At 36.7% G+C, this 20,351-nt stretch overlaps 1 protein-coding gene, 1 long non-coding RNA gene and 1 pseudogene across 2 annotated transcripts; 1 reads left to right on the plus strand and 2 right to left on the minus strand.

The window, feature by feature from the left end:
- Positions 1-1,104: 1,104 nt before the first annotated feature.
- Positions 1,105-2,241, minus strand: LOC145217392 (phosphomevalonate kinase-like). The gene has a single exon (XM_080084667.1). It carries the CDS (start codon positions 1,966-1,968, stop codon positions 1,600-1,602), a length of 369 nt encoding a protein of 122 aa, XP_079940793.1. The 5' UTR covers positions 1,969-2,241; the 3' UTR covers positions 1,105-1,599.
- A 63-nt stretch (positions 2,242-2,304) lies between these two features.
- On the minus strand, positions 2,305-3,115 carry LOC145219372 (dihydrofolate reductase pseudogene; annotated as a pseudogene).
- A 13,955-nt stretch (positions 3,116-17,070) lies between these two features.
- On the plus strand, positions 17,071-18,252 carry LOC145217393 (uncharacterized). The gene is made up of 5 exons (XR_013857372.1): positions 17,071-17,157; positions 17,249-17,331; positions 17,548-17,725; positions 17,850-17,938; positions 17,999-18,252. It is a non-coding gene; the product is annotated as an uncharacterized LOC145217393 (long non-coding RNA).
- The last annotated feature ends 2,099 nt before the right edge of the window (positions 18,253-20,351 follow it).

Raw genomic sequence — 20,351 nt, forward strand, 5'->3', positions numbered from 1 at the left:
ACGTTCTAATGCCGATAACTTATCTGTGGCTTTTGCACCCTGATCTAAGTGTTAAGTGATCATCAATCGACCATTGCGTTTTTACCACCGCGTTTGTGTGTGTTTTGCCGCCCTTGTCGCTATATAACAACTTGTTTTGAATTTTTGTCATTACCCTGATGAAGGTGTCTCGTATGGGACATTGAAACTTAGGGATATTATAAAAAACTACTGGAGGAGCTAGAAATTTGTTCATGTCTTGTATGTTTCACCTTAGCACTCATGTTGATGGAAATTGTTAGTATGATGTAAATATAGTTCAGCTTATACCTTTCGAAAGGTGACAAATTTGATCAACTAAATTTGTGTCAAAGATTTCAACGAAACCCATTTTGTATGACTCTTTGGTGTTCTTTCCGACGCCCGTTCATTGATCTGTCCGGCACTTTGATATACAAAGGCTTTGGTTTAACGGGTGGTGGGACTTCAACTGTAGGTACCTGGCTGTGCTGGTTTGTTTATAGATAAAAACGAAAATATTTTATTCCTGCATACAGAAATTTCGACACCCCTGAATGGTGCAGTTTGTTTCAGCGCGCATCACAATCCAACCAGTATTACAAGGTGCCTACAGTTCAAGATGAATATAAAGACAGAAGTTCTAATGCCGATTAGCTATCGATTGCTAATCAGTGCTTTTTTATACGTAGAGCTTTCGCAACTCTTTTACCAAAATTTTTATAGCAGAAACGTTAAATTGCTGATAAGCACATAATAAATGAATAACTACTGCACTAAACTAAGACTATACGTTGTTACAGGGTCTATTAATGTGCATATTTTACTCACATGATGATTTGTTTTCCAGTTGACGCATCAAATATTTCATCGTCGTCTTCATCGCTATCGGGAACAAGCTTACAGCACTTAACTACGATTTTTATCAACGCTTTTATCTTCGTTTTCACTCAAAGGGTGCTAACGCCTATGTTGGGTAGCTGACATTACCTTGATGAAGACACCCGGTATATGACTTGGATACGTACATTTGCCAGATGAACAAAGCAGTTGTCTTGTTTCAGCTCATAACATATTCATCGCAAATCACTTCAACCATTTTGTTTATAATACCCAGAATAACTTATTTTAGGAAAGATGACATCAAAGGATTTGGGCGTGAAAGTGATATTTATGATCAAAGGTTTCTTGAAGGTGGAAATGTGAAACGACATGGGCTGAAACACAGCCTTGAGAAACTTCAGCGATGTGATGTTTGTGAAAAAACTTTCACCCAGAGTTGGATTTTAAAAAGACACATGTTGACTCACGCTAACGCGAAACCTCATCGATGTCATACATGTGATAAAAGATTTGCAATTTACAATACAATTAGGTGCAGCATGACATCATAAATAACTCTTTGCTGGTCCATTGCTAAAGCTGCTATTGACAGTGTTATAGGTTTGAAACTAGGATTACTGAGCCAAATCAGTACAATAGTTTGTACTGTTGCATAATGCTTGGCTTAAACATAGTAAGAGCAGTGCCACAGATTTTAACAAAAAATAAAACAAGAAGCATAGGCAGTTTTATGTATGATATTGCAATTATGATGGGTTTTTAAGAGTAACTTTCTTTTATGGTATTAAAAAGCTTCAAAATGTTTTCATTTGTAACATAAGTTTGCATGTTGTCATCATTGTTTATCACAACATTCCAGGTAAGCCCCTCATCCAAATCATATTCAGATTCAGCATCATCAATTCCTGTCACAAACTGCCAGCCCCTAGCAATCTGTGTTGTTTTACTTGCTGTTATTCGAACAAAAATAAGTTTTGTGTCGGGAAAGTCCCTCTCAAAAAATGTCAAATCTGACTTTCGGCGAGCATCAGTTACAATCCAAACCTGTTTAGCTGAAAAAGGAGCAATTGCCAGTTTGCAAAAATACTCTGGGTCATTGTTTCTTATATCCTCACCCCAGGCTATCATTTTCTCCCTGCACAACTTTTTGTATTCACTGGACTTTAGTAGTTCTTTATAATTTATCCCATTACTTTGGCAAATGCAAACTTTAGGGGTGCTGACAGTCTAATTATACCACATCTTTCTGTTCCAATAATGTGGGATACTTTCGTAGCAATGAAGTCTTTTCCACTTTTACATTTGCCACTAAAAATTACAATAATGTTTGGCATGACCAATTAGGTGTTAGCTTATTCAAATAGAATGTGTAATCTTTTTTTATAGTATTTCTGTACTGTATGCAATAGAAAATTTACATCAAACTTGTTTTGCTACGTATAGTCACAAACTATAATGCAAGCATATGTACAACGGCAGTTTCTTAAATTGAGGTATTTCAATGTACAACTAGCAGGCCTGCGAAAAAATGCACAGCAAACTGAACATTGGTACTCCAAGTACATGAAAAAAACGCACCTATATGTGATCGCAATGTAGGCAACATAATTGACACAACAAAATTAGTAACACATAAACTTCAAAGCACATATGAAAGATTTAGGTATTTAGTGAATCAATTCAAGAGGGTTTATGTTTTTGGTAAACTTTAACTTTCCACTTAGTACCGTTTTTTTTTCATGTACACCCTGTGGTACGTTGTCAAATTAATCTGTTGGGAGCAGCTTAAACGTTCATCCAGCTTGGGAAAAATGTGTCACATTTAAAATCAGCCATGACCCTTGTAAGATAAACTTTACCACAATAAGGAGACTCTTGAATAACTTTGTAAATGTCAGCACCTCCAATGTTGATTACTTCATGTATCTTGTTTTGCCATTGTTCACATGATAATAATTGAATTAAATTCAAATGGCCGAACAACGGCATCCGCTCCAGGTGTGTTCAAAGGTAGTGTCCGACTCATAACAATGTTGTATCGATTTATCATTGGTTTAAAAGACTTGGGTATGCTATCCCAATTTTTTCTTCCCATTACAACAGCATTCTTCTTGCCCTCTGGTGGTGATCCAGTTGATGCTTTGGTGAACCATGCCACTTCCATTCTTAACCTCCAAAGTAAACTGGCATTTACTCAAATTCCCCAGTTGTTACAACAAGCAGCTAAAGAGTGAATTTCAATACTTTCATGTTGCCTAAAATAGTTGATTCCAACAACAAATTATTCCTAATTTGTTTATTCAAATAGAATGTATAATCGACGTCCTATACAAGACGTCTTCATCAGGAAATGACATAACTTGCAGGACAAAATTCTTATATAGCGACAAAGTGCAAAACATATGAGAAACGGTTTGCTCTTGGTAGTGCTTTGAAAATACACATATTGATTCATACTAAAGAGAACCCTCATCGTGATGTTTGCGAAAAAAGATTCAATGTCATTTCAAGTTTAATAAGACACTTATTGACTCACAATAAACACTAACTTTGCCGATTTGATGTTCGTAACAATATTTGCTTTGATTGTAAAACACCCCTGTTCGGTCTTGGTGTCCAAACAATGTGAAAACAATCATGTACTACACACAGTCGCAATGTAAACGCTGATGTCTGTCATATGCATAATCATCTGTTTCACAGCAATTACATATTTAATTTCGTTCTTGCTAATACCAGTCTTGACAAACTTTTGAGCTATTTAAAAACTACAAATTAAGCAGTTTTATCTTACTTGGTTTAATAAGAATTCATCGCTAAACCAAATGATCATGTTTTTGTGGTGTTTTCTTTTGACCGGTGAAATCTTACAGGGTTTAAACAACAATAAATTTTGCTGTATGCCGTAATTTGTGTTTTCGTGCAACTCATACAAACACAGAACATGAACAGTGTATTAATTTTGAAAACATACTACATAAGGATTCGAAATCAGCACAGAGAAAACAATTTGAGACGTTTGGCCGAGTATGGCACCACAATCAAAACTTTTGTAGGTTTGTGCGCGCTCTACGTATAGTTTAAAGCTCCACATCCACCTATTTCCTGGCTCAATATAAGCAAAATGCATCATTTGCACAAAAAAAAAACTTTTAATTTTAAATCTTATCTATACTTGCTAATATTTAGATGTCTCAACTCAAATGTATCACAAAAAATATATGCACGTTTTGAATCAAACGATGTTTACTCAATTGGAGTTTACAAAAGGCAACATGCTTTGATTTTTTTAACTTTACTTACTTTACTCAACTTACTTAGCAATAACCAGAAACAAGCAAACTTGATTGGTGTTTACTTTTTGGTTACAATGGCTACAGTGAGATATATTGCTTCATATTCAAGTTACAGGTGTTTGCGCATACACACGGGTCTATATTAGCGTATTAGACAAACATAAATTTTGCCAGAGCTATTGAAAATCGTTCCCAACAGTTGATTTTGCCAATTTCAAATATAGATGACCTTTGTAATCGGACACGCTGGAAACAAAAAATGTTGCACAGCTGACCGTAATTTGCGAACCCAGATAGTGCTGGCAGACTTACACATTTTAATTTGGAGATTGTTGATTTTGTTTGCAAGCCAGTGCATTGTTCACAGGATATTACGTAAGCCACGCCCTATTGATGCGATGTTTGCGAAAAAGGATTCAGTGTCATTTCCAATTTGAAAACACACTTGCGTGCATTACTAATTTACAACGCAGTATTATCTCAGTGGACCGTGCGAAAAACGGTTTGTTACATACCACAGCTCGACCAATCAGATCGCCACATTCGATCACGTGACATGATTTGACAAACGAACAATATATGACTGAATATGAAATGTGAAGTTTCAATAAATGTTCATTTTTTAATGTTTTTGTGGCCTGTGTACCACAAATGACTTTGAGCGCCGTAATTCTTAGGGTGGCAGTTTTGCTTTACTTACATCTAATGTGTTACTGGTGTCGTTTAGCAAGCGCAGGAAATAACACGTCATTCAGCTCATATGGTGAGCCATGTCACGCATGCAAGGATGGCAGTACGGTACGGTACGCAGGAAATTTTATCAAAAAGTCCGGTACGTAGGTACGGTACGCAAAGAACGCTGAGGTACAGGTACGGTACGTGGTACGGTCCTTCACTAGACCGTACCACCGTACCAAAAGCGTACCGTACCACCGTACTGGTACGCATAATAAATGTTGATTAAACGGCCATTTTTGAATCGTTACCATTTGCAAATAATATCAAAATTGTCTGAAACTTGAATTTAATTGATTTCGTCACAGTGTTCCTGTACCAAAATAGTGCTTAAAATTTTATGACGTCACTGCTTAATAATTTGTGCCTAATATGCAAAAGGACATGCATAGGCGACGAGTGGGCGGTGTCGGGGTGGCGCCGACACCTTGGGTTTGTAAAGCACGGTGTCGGCCACCGTGGATATTTTGATTTGTTTGTAGCGGTAAATCTGAAAAAAATTGGGAACAAGTTTGCTCTCAAACAATCAAGCTGGAATAAAAGCAACAAAACGCTTGGAAACTGCAACCGTTGGCTGTCCCTGTCTGGCCCGCGTGAGGTTTAAGTAAACTAAAACATCAATCCAATATAGGTATATTTATGCTATGCATGAAATGCTACAATTTTGCTGTTATTTTAAAAAGCCATTTGATATGTATGATTACGTAGTGATGCACGTGCGTAGGCGAACAGTTACGTGTGATGCTGGTCAAAATCGTCATAAAACACAAGTTGTTCAACCCATTGTTACGCGGTAAAGCCTAGGCTTAAAATAGCACTATATATAGTCAGAATAATACAGTTTAAACGCGAATTTGATCAACCTAATTGAATAAAACTTTGGGTTTAAACATTTCAGCGTAATATTGCAAGCTAAATTGATATTTTTCATGTCAATTTGCCTGCTTATTTTTTGTGCAAACTATAAATATTTGCATTACAATGCTCAAATGTAGAATAAAGTTTAACCAAGTTATCGTTGGTTTGGCCCTCGGACATAAGTCAGGTTTTTATGTGGCCCCTTTCAAAAATTAATTGCCCACCCCTGCTTTAGGACGTTTATGCGATGCAAGAGCAACAATTTGATGACACATTTTTAAAACGTTGCTAAATAATAATAACGTTAAAGCAAAGTGTTTCAAATAAATATTATTTTAAAAAATGTTTTTTTTTTAAAGAATTCAACGAATGTTACATTCTATTGATAGTATCTTGGACTTTGACGTGGGTTCGTGTGGTTGCACACATTGGTGACGTTATAATTTACCTCCGCCACCTCGCATTTTTATAAAACTCGGCGCCTATGGTCACACGTACCGTAGACGTATTATTAAAATGCGCACATGACACGAACAGAGATTAACTCGGCATATGTAGTTGATTCTCCAGTTAGTTGAAAAAGCTAGCTAGTGTTGTTGTCTCTTTCGCAGCAATGATTTTAAGAAACATGCTGTTGAAAATTACACTCTGTCACTGCACGAGACCATCATAGAAAACGCATCAACCTTTCATTTCGAATAAGCTGGTTGTAGTGGGGCAGCTTGTTTAGAGTTCAGACACCTCTCCTTTAAGTGCATGTCATATTGTCATAAAATGTATCCAACTTAATCTCGATTGGTTTATTTGAAAGTACGGTACGCAAATTTTCGTACCGTACCTTGAGTACGGTACGGTGGTACGGTACGCTTTGATTTTTGACATTTGGTACGGTGGTACGGTACGCTTTACGTACGAGGTACGTGGTACGGTCAACGCAATACGTACCGTACCGTACTGTCATCCTTGCTTAAAAGTGTTATTTTGCCTGCGGTAAAATGATGCTGAAATAAAGTTTGCGCGCTCATTACAAAATACCCAGTTGATCGCTTGCGCATTTTGCATTGCTTGAGAAGCTGTTTAATGCCTGCGGAAGGACGAGCCTTGTGCGTGTAGCAAATTACCTGGAGAGTGGTATGCTGTGTATTTTCCATGCTTACGTAAGACCGGTGTTCAATTGCTTGGGCATTTTGCAATCATCGTCTTTAACAAACAGGTCTGGGCTTTTGAGGCGTGCTATATATGTGATAAAAACCTTTTTCTTTACATCTGTAATTTTAAAACAAAAAACAGGAGATAATTGTCGTGATCTGCAATGCGTCTGTCGTAGCGAAAAGATTGTTTAAGTGTATAAAACTAGATTAAAAATTACATGCTGCCCTCGACATAATTTCCAAAGTGCAATTTGCCCCCCGAACCCCACGAGTTTGACACCCCTGGTATAATGTGTTGGTTGTATATGTTTTTCCTAACAATCAAACCTTCGGGCCTAAACGGGCTTTCAAAAACATTTGGGTTCGGGTCGGGTTTTGGCTTCAAATTTCAGGCCCGTTTAAAACTCTCTTTCTACTTGCACGACTTTGCAAGCTTAAAGCAGTTTTGCTAATAATATTCGTGCGATTAACAACAGCGCTTGTCACATGCACGACTTTGCCGGTTTGAAGCGGGTTTCTAACAAGATTCATGCAATTAACAACAGTGCTTGTTACATGCACGACTTTGCAAGCTTAAAGCGGATTTTTTAATAAGCTTCGTGCAGTTAATCACAGCGATTGTTGCATGCACGACTTTGCGAGCACAACGTAAGTTTATACGCAAGCTGTTTATATCCAAAACTTACACTATACTTGTTAGTGTAAAGAAACATTAAGTTGTTTTGCAATTAAAACATACGTACAGTTTGTGGCGAAAACCGGCGTTCATCATTTGATTTCAGAAAATAAGCTGGATGAGACCGGTGTGTAAGATCGAAAGATAGAAGGGTGCTACGTATAACCTGTCGTTTCCGACTATAAATATTCTGCCAAATGGTGGTTTATTCAGAATGCGGGGGTGTTTGGTTAAGTTCGCAGTGTAAAGTAGCTCGGGAGATATTTAGTCTAACAGAATTGTGACAAGTTTGTTTATATCAGTTAAAATATATTTCATTTTGTGATGTTTCGCTTTTAATTTTAAATTCTTTGCAACGTCAATTGGATAAAATCAGCCATTTAGTCCAGGGGTGAGCAAACTATTTCAGTAAGAGACTACATAAAAAATGGTTCGGGCTTAGTTTTTTACGCTTTGTGTCAGTATTTTTTGAATAAATTTAACTAGCTAAATAGCCAGCTAAACGGGCTTTTAAAAAACGATCGGGTTCGGGCTCCAATTTCAGGTCCGCTTACAACTTTGGCCGAACCAACAATAATTTGAACCTAATTCTGCTCAGTTTTAATTTTTATTATTATACATATAACAATGAAATATATATTTTAATTAGTGACTACTGGTTTTCAGAAGAACAAGAATATTCTGTAATGCCATGGTTTTTGTGTTCTATATTTAGGGTGCGTGCCACGGTTTTCGTGTTCTGACTTGGGTGTGTCACGAGTTTTTTGCTCTTCTGGGCCACCGTACAAAGGCAACGAAACAATAAATCAATTGACACATAATGGTACAAAGTTTTAAATGTACTGGTTTGCTACGTGGCTGTGTTAATTGTTATTAGATTTGTATTAATGTCACATTTAATTTCGACATAGTTATGAGGGTATTTTTCATGCTTACATAAAACCGGAGTTTTAATGCCTAGCCATTTTGCAATCATCGTCTTTAACAAATGTTACCTCGCGGTTTCTTTCGGCATTTTTCAAAACTTCAGTGAAAACGGTGCCCCCAAAAGATCTATACGTATGTATGCTTTTTGTTTGATCAAAACACGTAATAACGCTTTACCTACATGACGTCCCACCGATAAAGCGGGTTTTCTAACGAGCATCGTTAAGTCAACCACAGCGCTATCTACACAGAGTTGTAAGTCGGGTCGGGTTCGATTTTTTTTCGAATAAATTTAACTAGCTAAGTAGCCAGTTGCGAAACCTGACCTAATGTCAAACAGCACCAAAACGCCTTGTTGCAGACCAATTAACTATTTTTGTCTAATGTGTTTGTTGTCAATGTCTTTCCTAAGGCTTCAATCTATTGGCAAGTCAACCAAACTTTCCGGCCTAAACGAACTTTTCAAAAACGATTCAGGTTCGGGTCGGGTTTTGGGCTTAAATTTCAGGCCCGTTCAAAACTCTGTTTCTGCATGCACGACTTTGCAAGCTTAAAGCAGATTTCCTAATAATATTCGTGCAGTTAATAACAGCGCTTGTTACAAGCACGGCTTTGCCGGTTTGAAGCAGGTTTTCTAACAAGAATCATGCAATTAACAACAGCGATTGTTACATGCACGGCTTTGCGAGCTTCACGTTAAGTTTATACTCAAGCTGTTTATATCCGAAAGAAACATTTAGTTGTTTTGCAATTAGAACATACTTACAGTTTGTGAAGCAAATGACGTTCGTCATTTAATTTCAGAAAACAAGTCGGATGACACCGGTGTGTAAGATCGAAACATAGAAGGCCGTGCTACGTATGACCTGTTGTTTCCGTTAAAGTGACTATAAGCACAGTATACTACGATAGTGGCTTCCCTTACAGTAACGCGCTTTATTGAGATTGCAAGTGGGTTGAGTTAAGTTCGCAGTATAAAGTAGCTCGGGAGATTTTTAGTCTAACAGAATTGCGTCTAGGTTTATTTATATCAGATTTTTAAACAGGTTTCGTTTTGTGATGTTTCGCTTCTTATATTTAATTCTTTGCAACATCAAGAAGATAAAATCAACCATAATCAGTATTTTAGTCCAGGGGTGGGCAATTTTTAGTAAGAGACCACATAAGAAAACGGGTTTCGGGCTTAGTTTTTACAAAAAAAAACGGGCCTGATTCGGGCCTGACGCTTTGTGTCAGTATTTTTTTAAATAAATTTTACTAGCTAAATAGCCAGGTGCTTGACCTGACCTAATGTCAGAAATCTCTAAAACGCCTTGTTGAAGACCAATTATGTTTGTTGGGTTGGTCTTTCGTGAGGCTTCGATGTATATGCCTGTCAATCAAACTTTCGGGCCTAAACGGGCTTCTCAAAACCGATTCGTGTTCGGGTCGGGTTTCAGGCTTGTACTTTCGGGTTCGAGCTCCAATTTCAGGTCCGTTTACAACTCTAGACCAAACTAACAATAACTTGAATGTAATTGTGCTGTATAATTTTATTATTGTAAATACCATTGAAATATATATGACTACTGCTATTTAGAAGAATAAGAATATTCTGTAATGTCATGCTTTTTGAGTTCTAAATTTTGTGTGTGTCACGAGTTTTGTGTTTTGCGCTTCTGGGCCACCGTACAAAGGCAACGCAATAATAAATCAATTCAAACATAATGGTACAACGTTTTAAATGTGCTGGGTTGCTCTACGTGGCTGTGTTAAATGTTATTAGATTTGTATTAATGCCAAACTTATTTTCAGCATTGTTGTCGACGAAATTTTTTGTCGCAGTATTTATGTTTACATTGCAATAGGATTGGTATTAAACATTTTGCAAGAAGTTGGTCTAAATCAGTTATTCTCAACGGGGGCGCCCCACCCCCCATACCAATTCATTAGTTTAAAGATTTCCAGCATCTGAAACGCCTTGTTTCGGACCAATTGTATATTACGGTCCAATGCGTTTGTTGTCTTGGTCTTATCTGAGGCTTCAAGTACAGTTGAAAAATAATTTGGTTTTGTCCTGATTTATTTTCGTTCTCCTTGCCTGACAATTTCATTAGTTTAAAGATTTCCAGTATTGATTGTTTGTTTGAAATTAAAAACGTTGAATCGTCGGCGTATTGTGGATTTTGGTTTCAATTTTTCCGATTTTAAATCAATTTGGATTCTTATTTTTATTTACAGCATTAATTAGGGCTTGGCACACGGCCACTCTTATTATTTTTTTTTTTTTCAGTTGTTGTATCATTTACGTTGTTTTTGTTGTTCATGTATAGTAGGCTTATTTTACCCCTGTTTTGTACATTCATTTATGTTTAGGGTCTTTAAAATTTGGTGAACGTATTCATGATCGACGGTATCAAATGCTTTCTCAATGTCTATCATCATAAATGCGAGAGGAGTTTGATTGTTTTTGGGTTATATTCCAATGCAATTTGCAGGTCGTAATGGATATGTTGTATATATCTATTAATCAGAACGCATTTTTGACTAATGGAAATTTTTCAATAAATTCTTTTTGTAGTCGCACTGAGACGGTTTAGCTGACAATTTTTTAGTCTGCGTTTAGAAGGTAAATCGGGTGCCACTTTTTTGGGTATTAGCTTGACTTTTGAGGGCAAGGGGGGAGTTTTTTTGTTAAATATAACTTGTATACACGTTCTACAAAATTTTCTTTAAGGGCCAAAAAAATAATTACAAAATTGTTATCGCCAGCGAAACGTTTTCAATCATTAGTCTTTTAGATATTTCTATTCCTTCTTGAGTAAAAGGTAGTCGTGTAAGTTTCTATTAATTAAGTCGTGTAAGTTTCTATTTTGAAACTTCCAGATTTGTTCATACTATTTTGTTTTTGCCAAATACTTTTCTAGAACTGACGAATAATTTTATTCTAGTTTGATTCAATTTTATTATTCTTTTAGGGAAATCAAATGCTGGTGGTTTCCTGTTTAATTCGTTTGGTGTTAAAAAGGATTTATCAGCTCTTTTTTTGTTTTTTGCAATCTTTAAATCTTTGATTCGGACGTTAATTTTAGCTCCATTTACAGTTTGTTCATTAATTTGAAATAAAAATGCATCACCCAAGCCTTCCCTCCCACGAACATGTAAGCACGAAACAAAATAAAGAAGAATCGGGTATTTTTTCTGGGAGTTGTAAATTAATTAATCAGTTAGATGTAATGCAGAAATGATTTTAAGTTTGCGCATCCGGTTAAGTTTAAAAAGGTGTTGCGCAAAAATATTTCTGTACACAACTACAAGTAACAACACTTAACTAACATTACATAGGTAGGAGGTTTTTTTGCAGAAACAAAGTAGACTCTTGTAACACTTGCTACATAGAAATCATAAACATGCTGTGGTTATTACTTCTATTGTTTTTCGTCGGATGCGCGGAAGGTGAATGTCCGGCCGAGGATTTCAGTCTCGCTCCTCGACCTTATACAAGTAAGCTTACCTCGATCAAAACCAATCCAAAAGTTAATATCACATGTTTTGTAGCAAATAAACTGATGTGTTTCTTTCCAACTTGTGCATCATTTTACTTTTTGCAAAAACTTTTAATCTTATTTTTGCAATTTTATTCACAGAGCCTAAAAATCTCTCGGTGTGTGAGAAACCGTACCGCGGTCCCAACTGCACCTGCCCTTCTTCAATGTTCGAATGTGCTTGTCACAAGTTTGGTCGGTGCGGGGATAAACCAGGATGTATTGAGAGTTGGAGGGTAAATACCTGGTGGCACGACTGTGGTGATTGGAGCGACGAGTTTGGTGAGGTTTGTCATGAAGGCTGGTTTCAGTGTGACTGCTTCAACACAACTTGTAAAGGTGCTGTTGGGTGTGTGTGGGAGGGGTGGCGATGTGATGCAAAGATAGATTGTTTAGATGGCAGTGATGAAGTTAATTGCACTTGTCCAGCTAAAATGTTCGAATGCGATTGTTACAAGACAAAGAACTGCACACATGGCAGTGGTGGTTGCATCGACAAATACAAGCAATGTAATGGATATAATGACTGTGGAGATTGGAGCGATGAAGTTAATTGCACTTGTCCAGCTAATAAGTTTGAATGCCCTTGTTACAAAACAAGGAACTGCACATCTAGAGAGGGTTGCATCCGCAACGCCTGGCAATGTGATGGAAGAAATGACTGTGGAGATTGGAGTGATGAAGTTAATTGCACTTGTCGAGCTCATAGACCGTTTGAATGCCCTTGTTACAAAACAAACAACTGCAGAGTTAGATATGGTTGCATCTACAAAGACAGGCAATGTGATGGAAATAATGACTGTGGAGATTTGAGTGATGAAGTTAACTGCACTTGTCCAGCTCATAAGTTTCAATGTGCTTGTGTCGACACAAAAAAATGCATAGGTATGGAGGGAAGTTGCATTGATCGATCTTTATTATGTGATAGAAATCGGGACTGTTTGGATGGTAGTGATGAGACACATTACACATGTCACTGCTCTGGATTTTATGCCAGATGTCCGTGTGATCCTGGTAACAAACATTGTCCATCTACTGGCAGATGCATACCTTTTGACTGGATTGGTGATGGATTTAAGGATTGCTATGATGGAAGTGACGAAATTTGTTCAGTTTCCCACTTCACATGTCAATCTTGCACAATGTTTGCCACAACTTGTAAGAGTGAACAACTTGCCATGTATCTTGTACATTCCACAGTTCCAGCAGAGTGCCATAAAGTAATCCAATCAGCATGTGCTGATGACATCAACAGATGTAAAAGCAAGAATGTGATTTGTGTCTCTTCAAACTGCAAAAAAACAGAAGAGTTTTGTCAGAATTATTTCATTTGTGAGAACCAACAAATCATAGCTGGAAGTGATTTTTGTGACTCAGTTAGTAGTTGTAGTGACAATAGCGATGAAATAACGTCAGGTTTTGGGTTTAAATGTTCTGGATCAACAAGACAAGGGGTTTGTGTTTTGCCACAAACCAATTTTTACGATTCAGTGGCTCAATGTTCTGATAAATCTGATCTTTGTTTTGTCAACGGACAGTTCAAATGTTTTCAGTGCTTGGATAAAAAGTTGATTATATCACCCAAGCAAGTTTGTGATGGTACAGTGGATTGCTTTGATATGTCAGATGAGTGTTTGTGTGTAAATCAAAGTTTGTGTGATGACATAAGGGGTGATTGTCCATCAAATCACATGCATTGCCAAAATAAATCTGTATGTTCAGTTCAAAGTGGAAAGTTGTGCAACTCAAGCGTGCAATGTGTTGATCAGATAAACACGAAATACTGTTCGTCTGCAAATAATTTGGAACAAACTCAGTGTTTGCCAGAAAACTATAAAGGCCTTGGACTTGACGAAATATTTGAGTGTGCGACAACTGACAACAAATGGTTGAGGAAACAGTTTCAATATCGGCTAGGCAGGGGAATCGATGCCAGAGTTTTGTTGAACTCAATATGCGATGGAAAAGTTTTGGACGTGCTGGGGTCACGTGGTGAAATGAATTGTCCAAATATGTTTTATTGTTTCTCAAAAGGAAAGATCAACTTAAAAAACACACAGGTTTGTGACGGAAATGTCGATTGTGATGACGGCTCAGATGAATTTCCTGAACTTTGCAACAAAACCCAATTTTATTGTAGAGGCAAAGATAGGGTTTCCATTGACAGAAAAACTGTTTGTGATGGAATTATCGATTGTGACAATGAATCTGATGAAAGCAAATGCCGTTGTGAAATAAAGAGATTTTATTGCACAAACAAACAACCTTTGTCGGTTGATTGGAAACTGGTGCAGAATGGAATTCTGGATTGTTCAGATGGAAGTGATGAATGTGTGAACTTGGCTGGGGACGTGTTTGCAGACGTCAATGAAATGATTGCCAATCCAATATTCCGGGCAATTTTCTGGATAACAGCTGTGTTAGCGTTGGGAGGAAATTCTTTTGTGTTTATTGCAACTGTTCACAGTTTATGGAATGTAGACAAAAACAAAAACGTTTTTATTAACACAAGTATTTTTCTTCTTAACCTCTGTTGCTCAGATTTCCTCATGGGAATTTATCTACTTGCAGTTATAGTGCAAGCCACACAATTTTCTGGCCTGTATTGTTTCTTCGATAAGAAATGGAGATCAAGTAGTTTGTGTTCGGGACTTGGAGCACTTGCTGTGGTTTCTTCTGAAGCATCAGCCATGACCATGACAGCCATGACCACTTTTCGCCTTGTGTCAGCCTTTAAACCATTTACAATTCAAAGTGTAGGTATTTTTAGAGTTTTACTTGCTGAATTGTTTTGCTGGATTTCAGCTGTTGTTTTGGCAACTATTCCTTTGCTGAAATTCACTTCGGAATATTATACAACTGATGTTTGGTTTCCAAACAACATTTTTGGAAATGATTTTGTTTCCAGGGAAAACATGTCACTTCTTGCAGAAAGAATTACCGGTGTAGAACCCGAAAGTTGGATTGATGTGAAAAAAACTATCAAGAAAACATTTCCCCGCAACCCAATCAAAGGGGAGTTTGGATATTATGGAGAAACAAGTGTCTGTATGCCACGTTTGTTTGCCACAACCAGTGAATTTGCTTGGGAATATTCAACTTTCCTCATCACAATCAACTTCCTTATGTTCATCTACATGGTTGTTGCATATGTTCTCATCTACAAACAGAGTAACCAGATGAAAGAATCTAGAAGCAATGATGTCAGCTCCAAGATGCAGAAGAGAATCTCGAGATTGATTTTGACCGACTTCTGTTGCTGGATGCCAATTTGTGTTATGGCATATTTGAGTATTGGAGGAATCAAGATGCCACCAGATGCTTATGTGTTAAGTGCTTGTCTGTTGCTTCCAATCAATAGCGCTCTTAATCCCTTGCTGTACTCTAAAGCAATAGAAGATCAACTTGTCAGGGCAAAGAGATCGCTGGTGGAGAAATTGCCCTCTCTACAAACATCTACGATTCACTCTTCAGATTTAGCTGTAAGATACAATGCTCGTGCAGATAAAGAATGCGACAGAGTGATCGAGACCATTAAATGAAATCAACAAAAACTAAAACAAACCAATACAATATTAAATATCCCACAAAAGTTTTCTAAGTGTAAAATCATGTTGTATTTGATCTGATTCTCATCATGTTTTACATATGCTTGTGTGAATATCTATTACTGTTGAAAACTTCTGAGTAAGGTATGATTTGTAATAATTATAAATGGAAAGGTTTAAACTGTAGCGGTCACGTGCTTTTAAACCATCATTTTGACACTTTGGTTTGGCTAAGCATTAAAGTAATGGAAAATTTTAACTTTGCAACCATGACTTTTTGTTCCATGGAATTTATATGCTGCTTTTGCGACATATGGTATCGAGCGGTGTAACTTTACTGTTCCATGTGTTCTCATGATTCAGTAACTATTGGAAGCACATATTCAGTGTCGTTGTTACATGTTCCCGTCTTCCTCATATGTTCCAACAGCCTGACCATAAGACAGGCTGTTGCGTAAACCGGGTGTTTCGAAATAGTTTTGCAATCCATTGTAGTGCTGCAAATCTTTGCAAGCGTTTAACTTAAACAAACTAATAACTGATGTGAGTAAAAGAAGGTACTGTTCTGGAATGATCGCACGAAAAACGAGTATCAGTTTAAAAGCCAATGTTTATCGTTGATCTCTCTCTTTCCATCGTATCCGTTCCTTGATATAAATGAGACTTGATGTGTGTTGCGTAACCAGAATAAAAGACAAGAACTAAATTGATCTTTTGTGGATCATGTCGGCTCTATGCAGCAAGCGTTGAGAATCGTAATAATGAACTTACTCGCTACTGCAGACAACCGATACGAGCCACGAGAAGCAGAAGTATCAAGCTTTCAAGTAAACAATAACGCAGCACACGCGAGCACCCTCGTCACCGCAAAACTAAGTGTTATGTTGTAAAGGAAAGGTAAATGCATAGAACGAAAGGTATTTCAGGGATAAACAAAAGTTTACATATTGAAAAGAGCGATGATAACATTTATTAGGTTATTAATATTTACTATTATGGCGTTTTACCGTATAAATTTAGATGCGATTTTTAGGTTTTTGCCGAAACTTTTATAATTTTTTGAATTCTGCATGCTCGACTTGGTACAGGTGTGAAATTTTATCCTTCTAGCTGTTTTTGAACAAAAGATATGCGATGTTTTGTGTGGTTTGCTGGAGCCCTATTTCCACGGTTTACCAGGGTAAGGAAATTATAAAACAAAACATTATATCTTAACAAATTACATTGTTTGCATTTGATGTTTCCAGGTACATTCCAGCCGACCAAATAGTGATTCAAAAGTTTTGTTCGAAGGAAATCACGCTCTTTGCAATCACTTTTTACATTATAAAGCGCAGAGTAGAAATGGGACTTTGTATGCCAGCTTGTGTGATGTTTGGTTTTATGTTATTAATACTAAGGTAAGCTAAAGGAACTTTTGTTGCATTTTCGGGTTAAAGAGTTAAAGTACTAAACTACATATGTCAACCTAACAATAGAGCGTGTTGTTTATCGCGTAGGTTTGGAATTCAACAACAGAACATTTTCAACAAGCTATTATTTTGGATTTAGAATTCGTGAAGCTGTATCCAACACACTTTTTGGATACACAATAATTTCAAGGTGAACTGTTGTTTTGTTGCAGTGATATTGTGTATAATATTACTAATATGGGTATCATACTATTTTTGTTAAATTTGACTTTCCTTCATAGAAAAAATGCTACTTCGATAACCGAAACTAAGATCAACGCTGTAACCTACAAAATATTGGAAATAATTTCAGAAAATGACTTCTGTGAGTAAAAAAGTTGAAAAGAACCTATGCTATCCTAATGCATTGTTTGACTTGTTAATAATTTTAGACGATTCTCATTATTTGAATTTAGATATCATGAACTGATATCTACGTAAGTATGTTATATTTTTTTTCCTTTATTATTAGTTTTGTTTTCAAATCTCACTTACATTCCCAGTCATCAACAGGACGTTTTTATCCATTTTGTTCTTTCAGGTCAAGATTGCTTTTATGATGATGACGTACTTTCAGTACCAGTTCAATTTTCCATCGGAAACGATTCAGTTGCTAACTCGATGCTGCCACCAAGTGTAAAACCTCTACCGACTGGTTTTGTCCAGTTTCGTGCTTATGGAAGAACTGGGAGCGTCTACGCAATGTGCCCTGCTGTCAAGTAAGTCGCTTTTTTGGTAAACTGTTCAAAATATACATACGATAAGCGATTTGAAGTTAAGAGGTTCACAATGGTGCCTAAACTAAACAAATTGAATTATTTATCTATTTTCTGAATTATTTAGAGTGAACGATTGGAGAAGCGAATTTGTGTGTATTGGAGGAATGAAGAATCCAGATACTTCCTATTTGGATGACTGCAATGATTTTACAAGTAAATTACCATTTTGTGCCCTATCCATTAAAATTTTTGACTTATTTTAATTAAACCTAGATTGGAAAGGAAAGCCGAACACTGCACTACAAGAAGTCACTCCAATTAATTATTCTCATTCTCAGAGAGATTTGGATTCAACAATTATGATATTTTATCGATAAACACGATAAATTGAAAACTGTAAACAGTTTTAATGACTTTGTTGTGGTTATCATTGTACATTTCAAATTAACTGATTTAACCCTTTCTTATTTGTGTTCTAATCTTTGAATTAGAATATTTCAATCCATGTTTAGTTGAATAAGTATGTGTTTTAGTGATCATACTATTGCTTCTCTCATACTTTAACTTCAATTTTTTTTAAATTATCAAAAAAAGTTCGTATCTCTACACCACCCTATACAAATTGTTTTGTGTGAGAGCTTTTGCCTTTACTTTAATTCAAACTCGCATTAAGTGTGTATCAATCTAAAGTTGGACATAAAATTTCAAACAGCCAGGCGTAGGTTAAACTGTTTACATAAACGCCCTTACTTCAGATTTGCCAGCGATTTCAATTTCATACAAGGTTTTCCAGTCTTTGTCGCATGTAAGGCATTTGAATGACGATCGCCTATTAATTCAATGCTAAAAATGAAAGTATATAGGCCTATACTGACAATTGATCAAGTGTTTCATCAATACAAAACAAATGCTTTCTTATATCAAGTGTGATTAGTTGCTTGTTCAAGACTCATGTGAAAACTGTGACATATTTAATATCGAAAGTTGTACTGGCGTCTCAAAGATCTTGTCTATTTTTTTCCATGGGTTCAGTAGTTTCTGTGACAACAAGACTTGTGTTGAACAGCCATTAGTTTCGTATTGTCAACTAGTTCAAAGTGCGTCTTGATGCCTGTTTGATATGCAACGGTATTACGGGTGTGATGTTTGTTTTAAACAGTGGTTAATGTATTGTCAACTACTAACCAGGTCAAAAAGTATCTTGATACTTATTTTATATTCCACCGTATTACAGCAATGTTGTTTGTATTGTTGGCACAGTGAGTTATTGTTTGCTTGCTCGTATGAGACACCTCCCACTCGACCAGCTTAACACATTTAAGACCGTACGCGGTTGAATTAAGAATCTAGTCAGCACATGCCTAGTTACTAATACATCCTTGTACAAACAACATTTGTGATCGAACGCGTATAAATTAAAACTTCGGTGTACATGAAAACCGGTTAAAAGTTATATTTTAAGAACTGTGTATTAAAACGATAATTTTGAATACATATAGTGTAATTAGCAGTCTGTTACGTTTTGTTGTTGGTATTGCAAGCAAATGGTCAGGCAGTTTTGTTCAGCAACTTGTTCGTCAGTTTTGGGTTGATTTGTACGTCACCGATTTGGGTCACATAAGATCAAACAAACCAGTAGGTCGCAGTAACTAAACAAATTTTATGGAATATTAAAATAAAACAAAATACACGTGGAACCAACGTGCAACTCCTACAAAACATTTACTCGAAATGTTGTATTGATTAATAGACAGGATTGTTTCTTTGCTTCTCACAGTTTAAGTAACAACCATTAAACAACATCCCCACTTGTTGGAGACTGTGTGCATTTAAATAAAACTCTAGTGGGCAAGTTATGCACTTACATTTTTTCAATTTCTGTAATAAACGCAGACCGGGACTGATTGCCAAAAACATTGTGCTTTCGTTGAATTCCATTAAAATCCATATGCGGTTTGCAATGATTCAACGGACAAATGAGCGACAGAAACAGGGCGGGCCCGATCCGGACCGCGACAGGAATTTGAGCGGCCCGCAGTCAGTTACTGGTCTTACATGAAAACGTGGCCCGTGGCCACGGTCTGCAATCCCCTACTACAGCGATGGCGAACCACTGACCCGCGGGTCACAAAGTGACCCACAACATGAATTCCTGTGACCCACTTGTAGTTTCAAAAATTTATACTGATTACTATAGGTAGGGTTACCTGACTTTCAGGATTAAAAACCAACGCAGCAGTTAACTTTAAGTCCTTTGTCAGATTGCCTACTGTCTCAAAATACAAATTGTTGAGTCAATTGTGAGGCAACAGATATGTTTATTTAAACGTACAACTTGAAACGATATGTTGTGCCTTTGTTGACGCAGTTCGGTTCAACCTATTCATGCGAATCTTTGTTTTCACACATGAATTTCATAAAATCAAGTGCCAGGAATCGTCTCAGCTCAGATATGACTACTGCGTGTATTAAACTGAAAACTACCTAGGATTGCAAGACTTGCAGAAAAGATGCAGCAACAAGCATCTAAGCATTGACATATAATAAAATATGTGACCCACTTTGTTTTATTTCCGAATTTAGATATCATCTTTGACCCATTTAACGAAAAAGGTTCGCCATCCCT

Source organism: Phallusia mammillata, chromosome 3 (assembly GCF_965637545.1).
Source record: "Phallusia mammillata chromosome 3, kaPhaMamm4.hap1.1, whole genome shotgun sequence".
NCBI lineage: Eukaryota > Metazoa > Chordata > Ascidiacea > Phlebobranchia > Ascidiidae > Phallusia > Phallusia mammillata.

Bases quoted from the DNA above. Each gene is read 5' to 3' on its own strand.
- LOC145217392 (XM_080084667.1), bottom strand. From the start codon at position 1,968: ATGATAGCCTGGGGTGAGGATATAAGAAACAATGACCCAGAGTATTTT.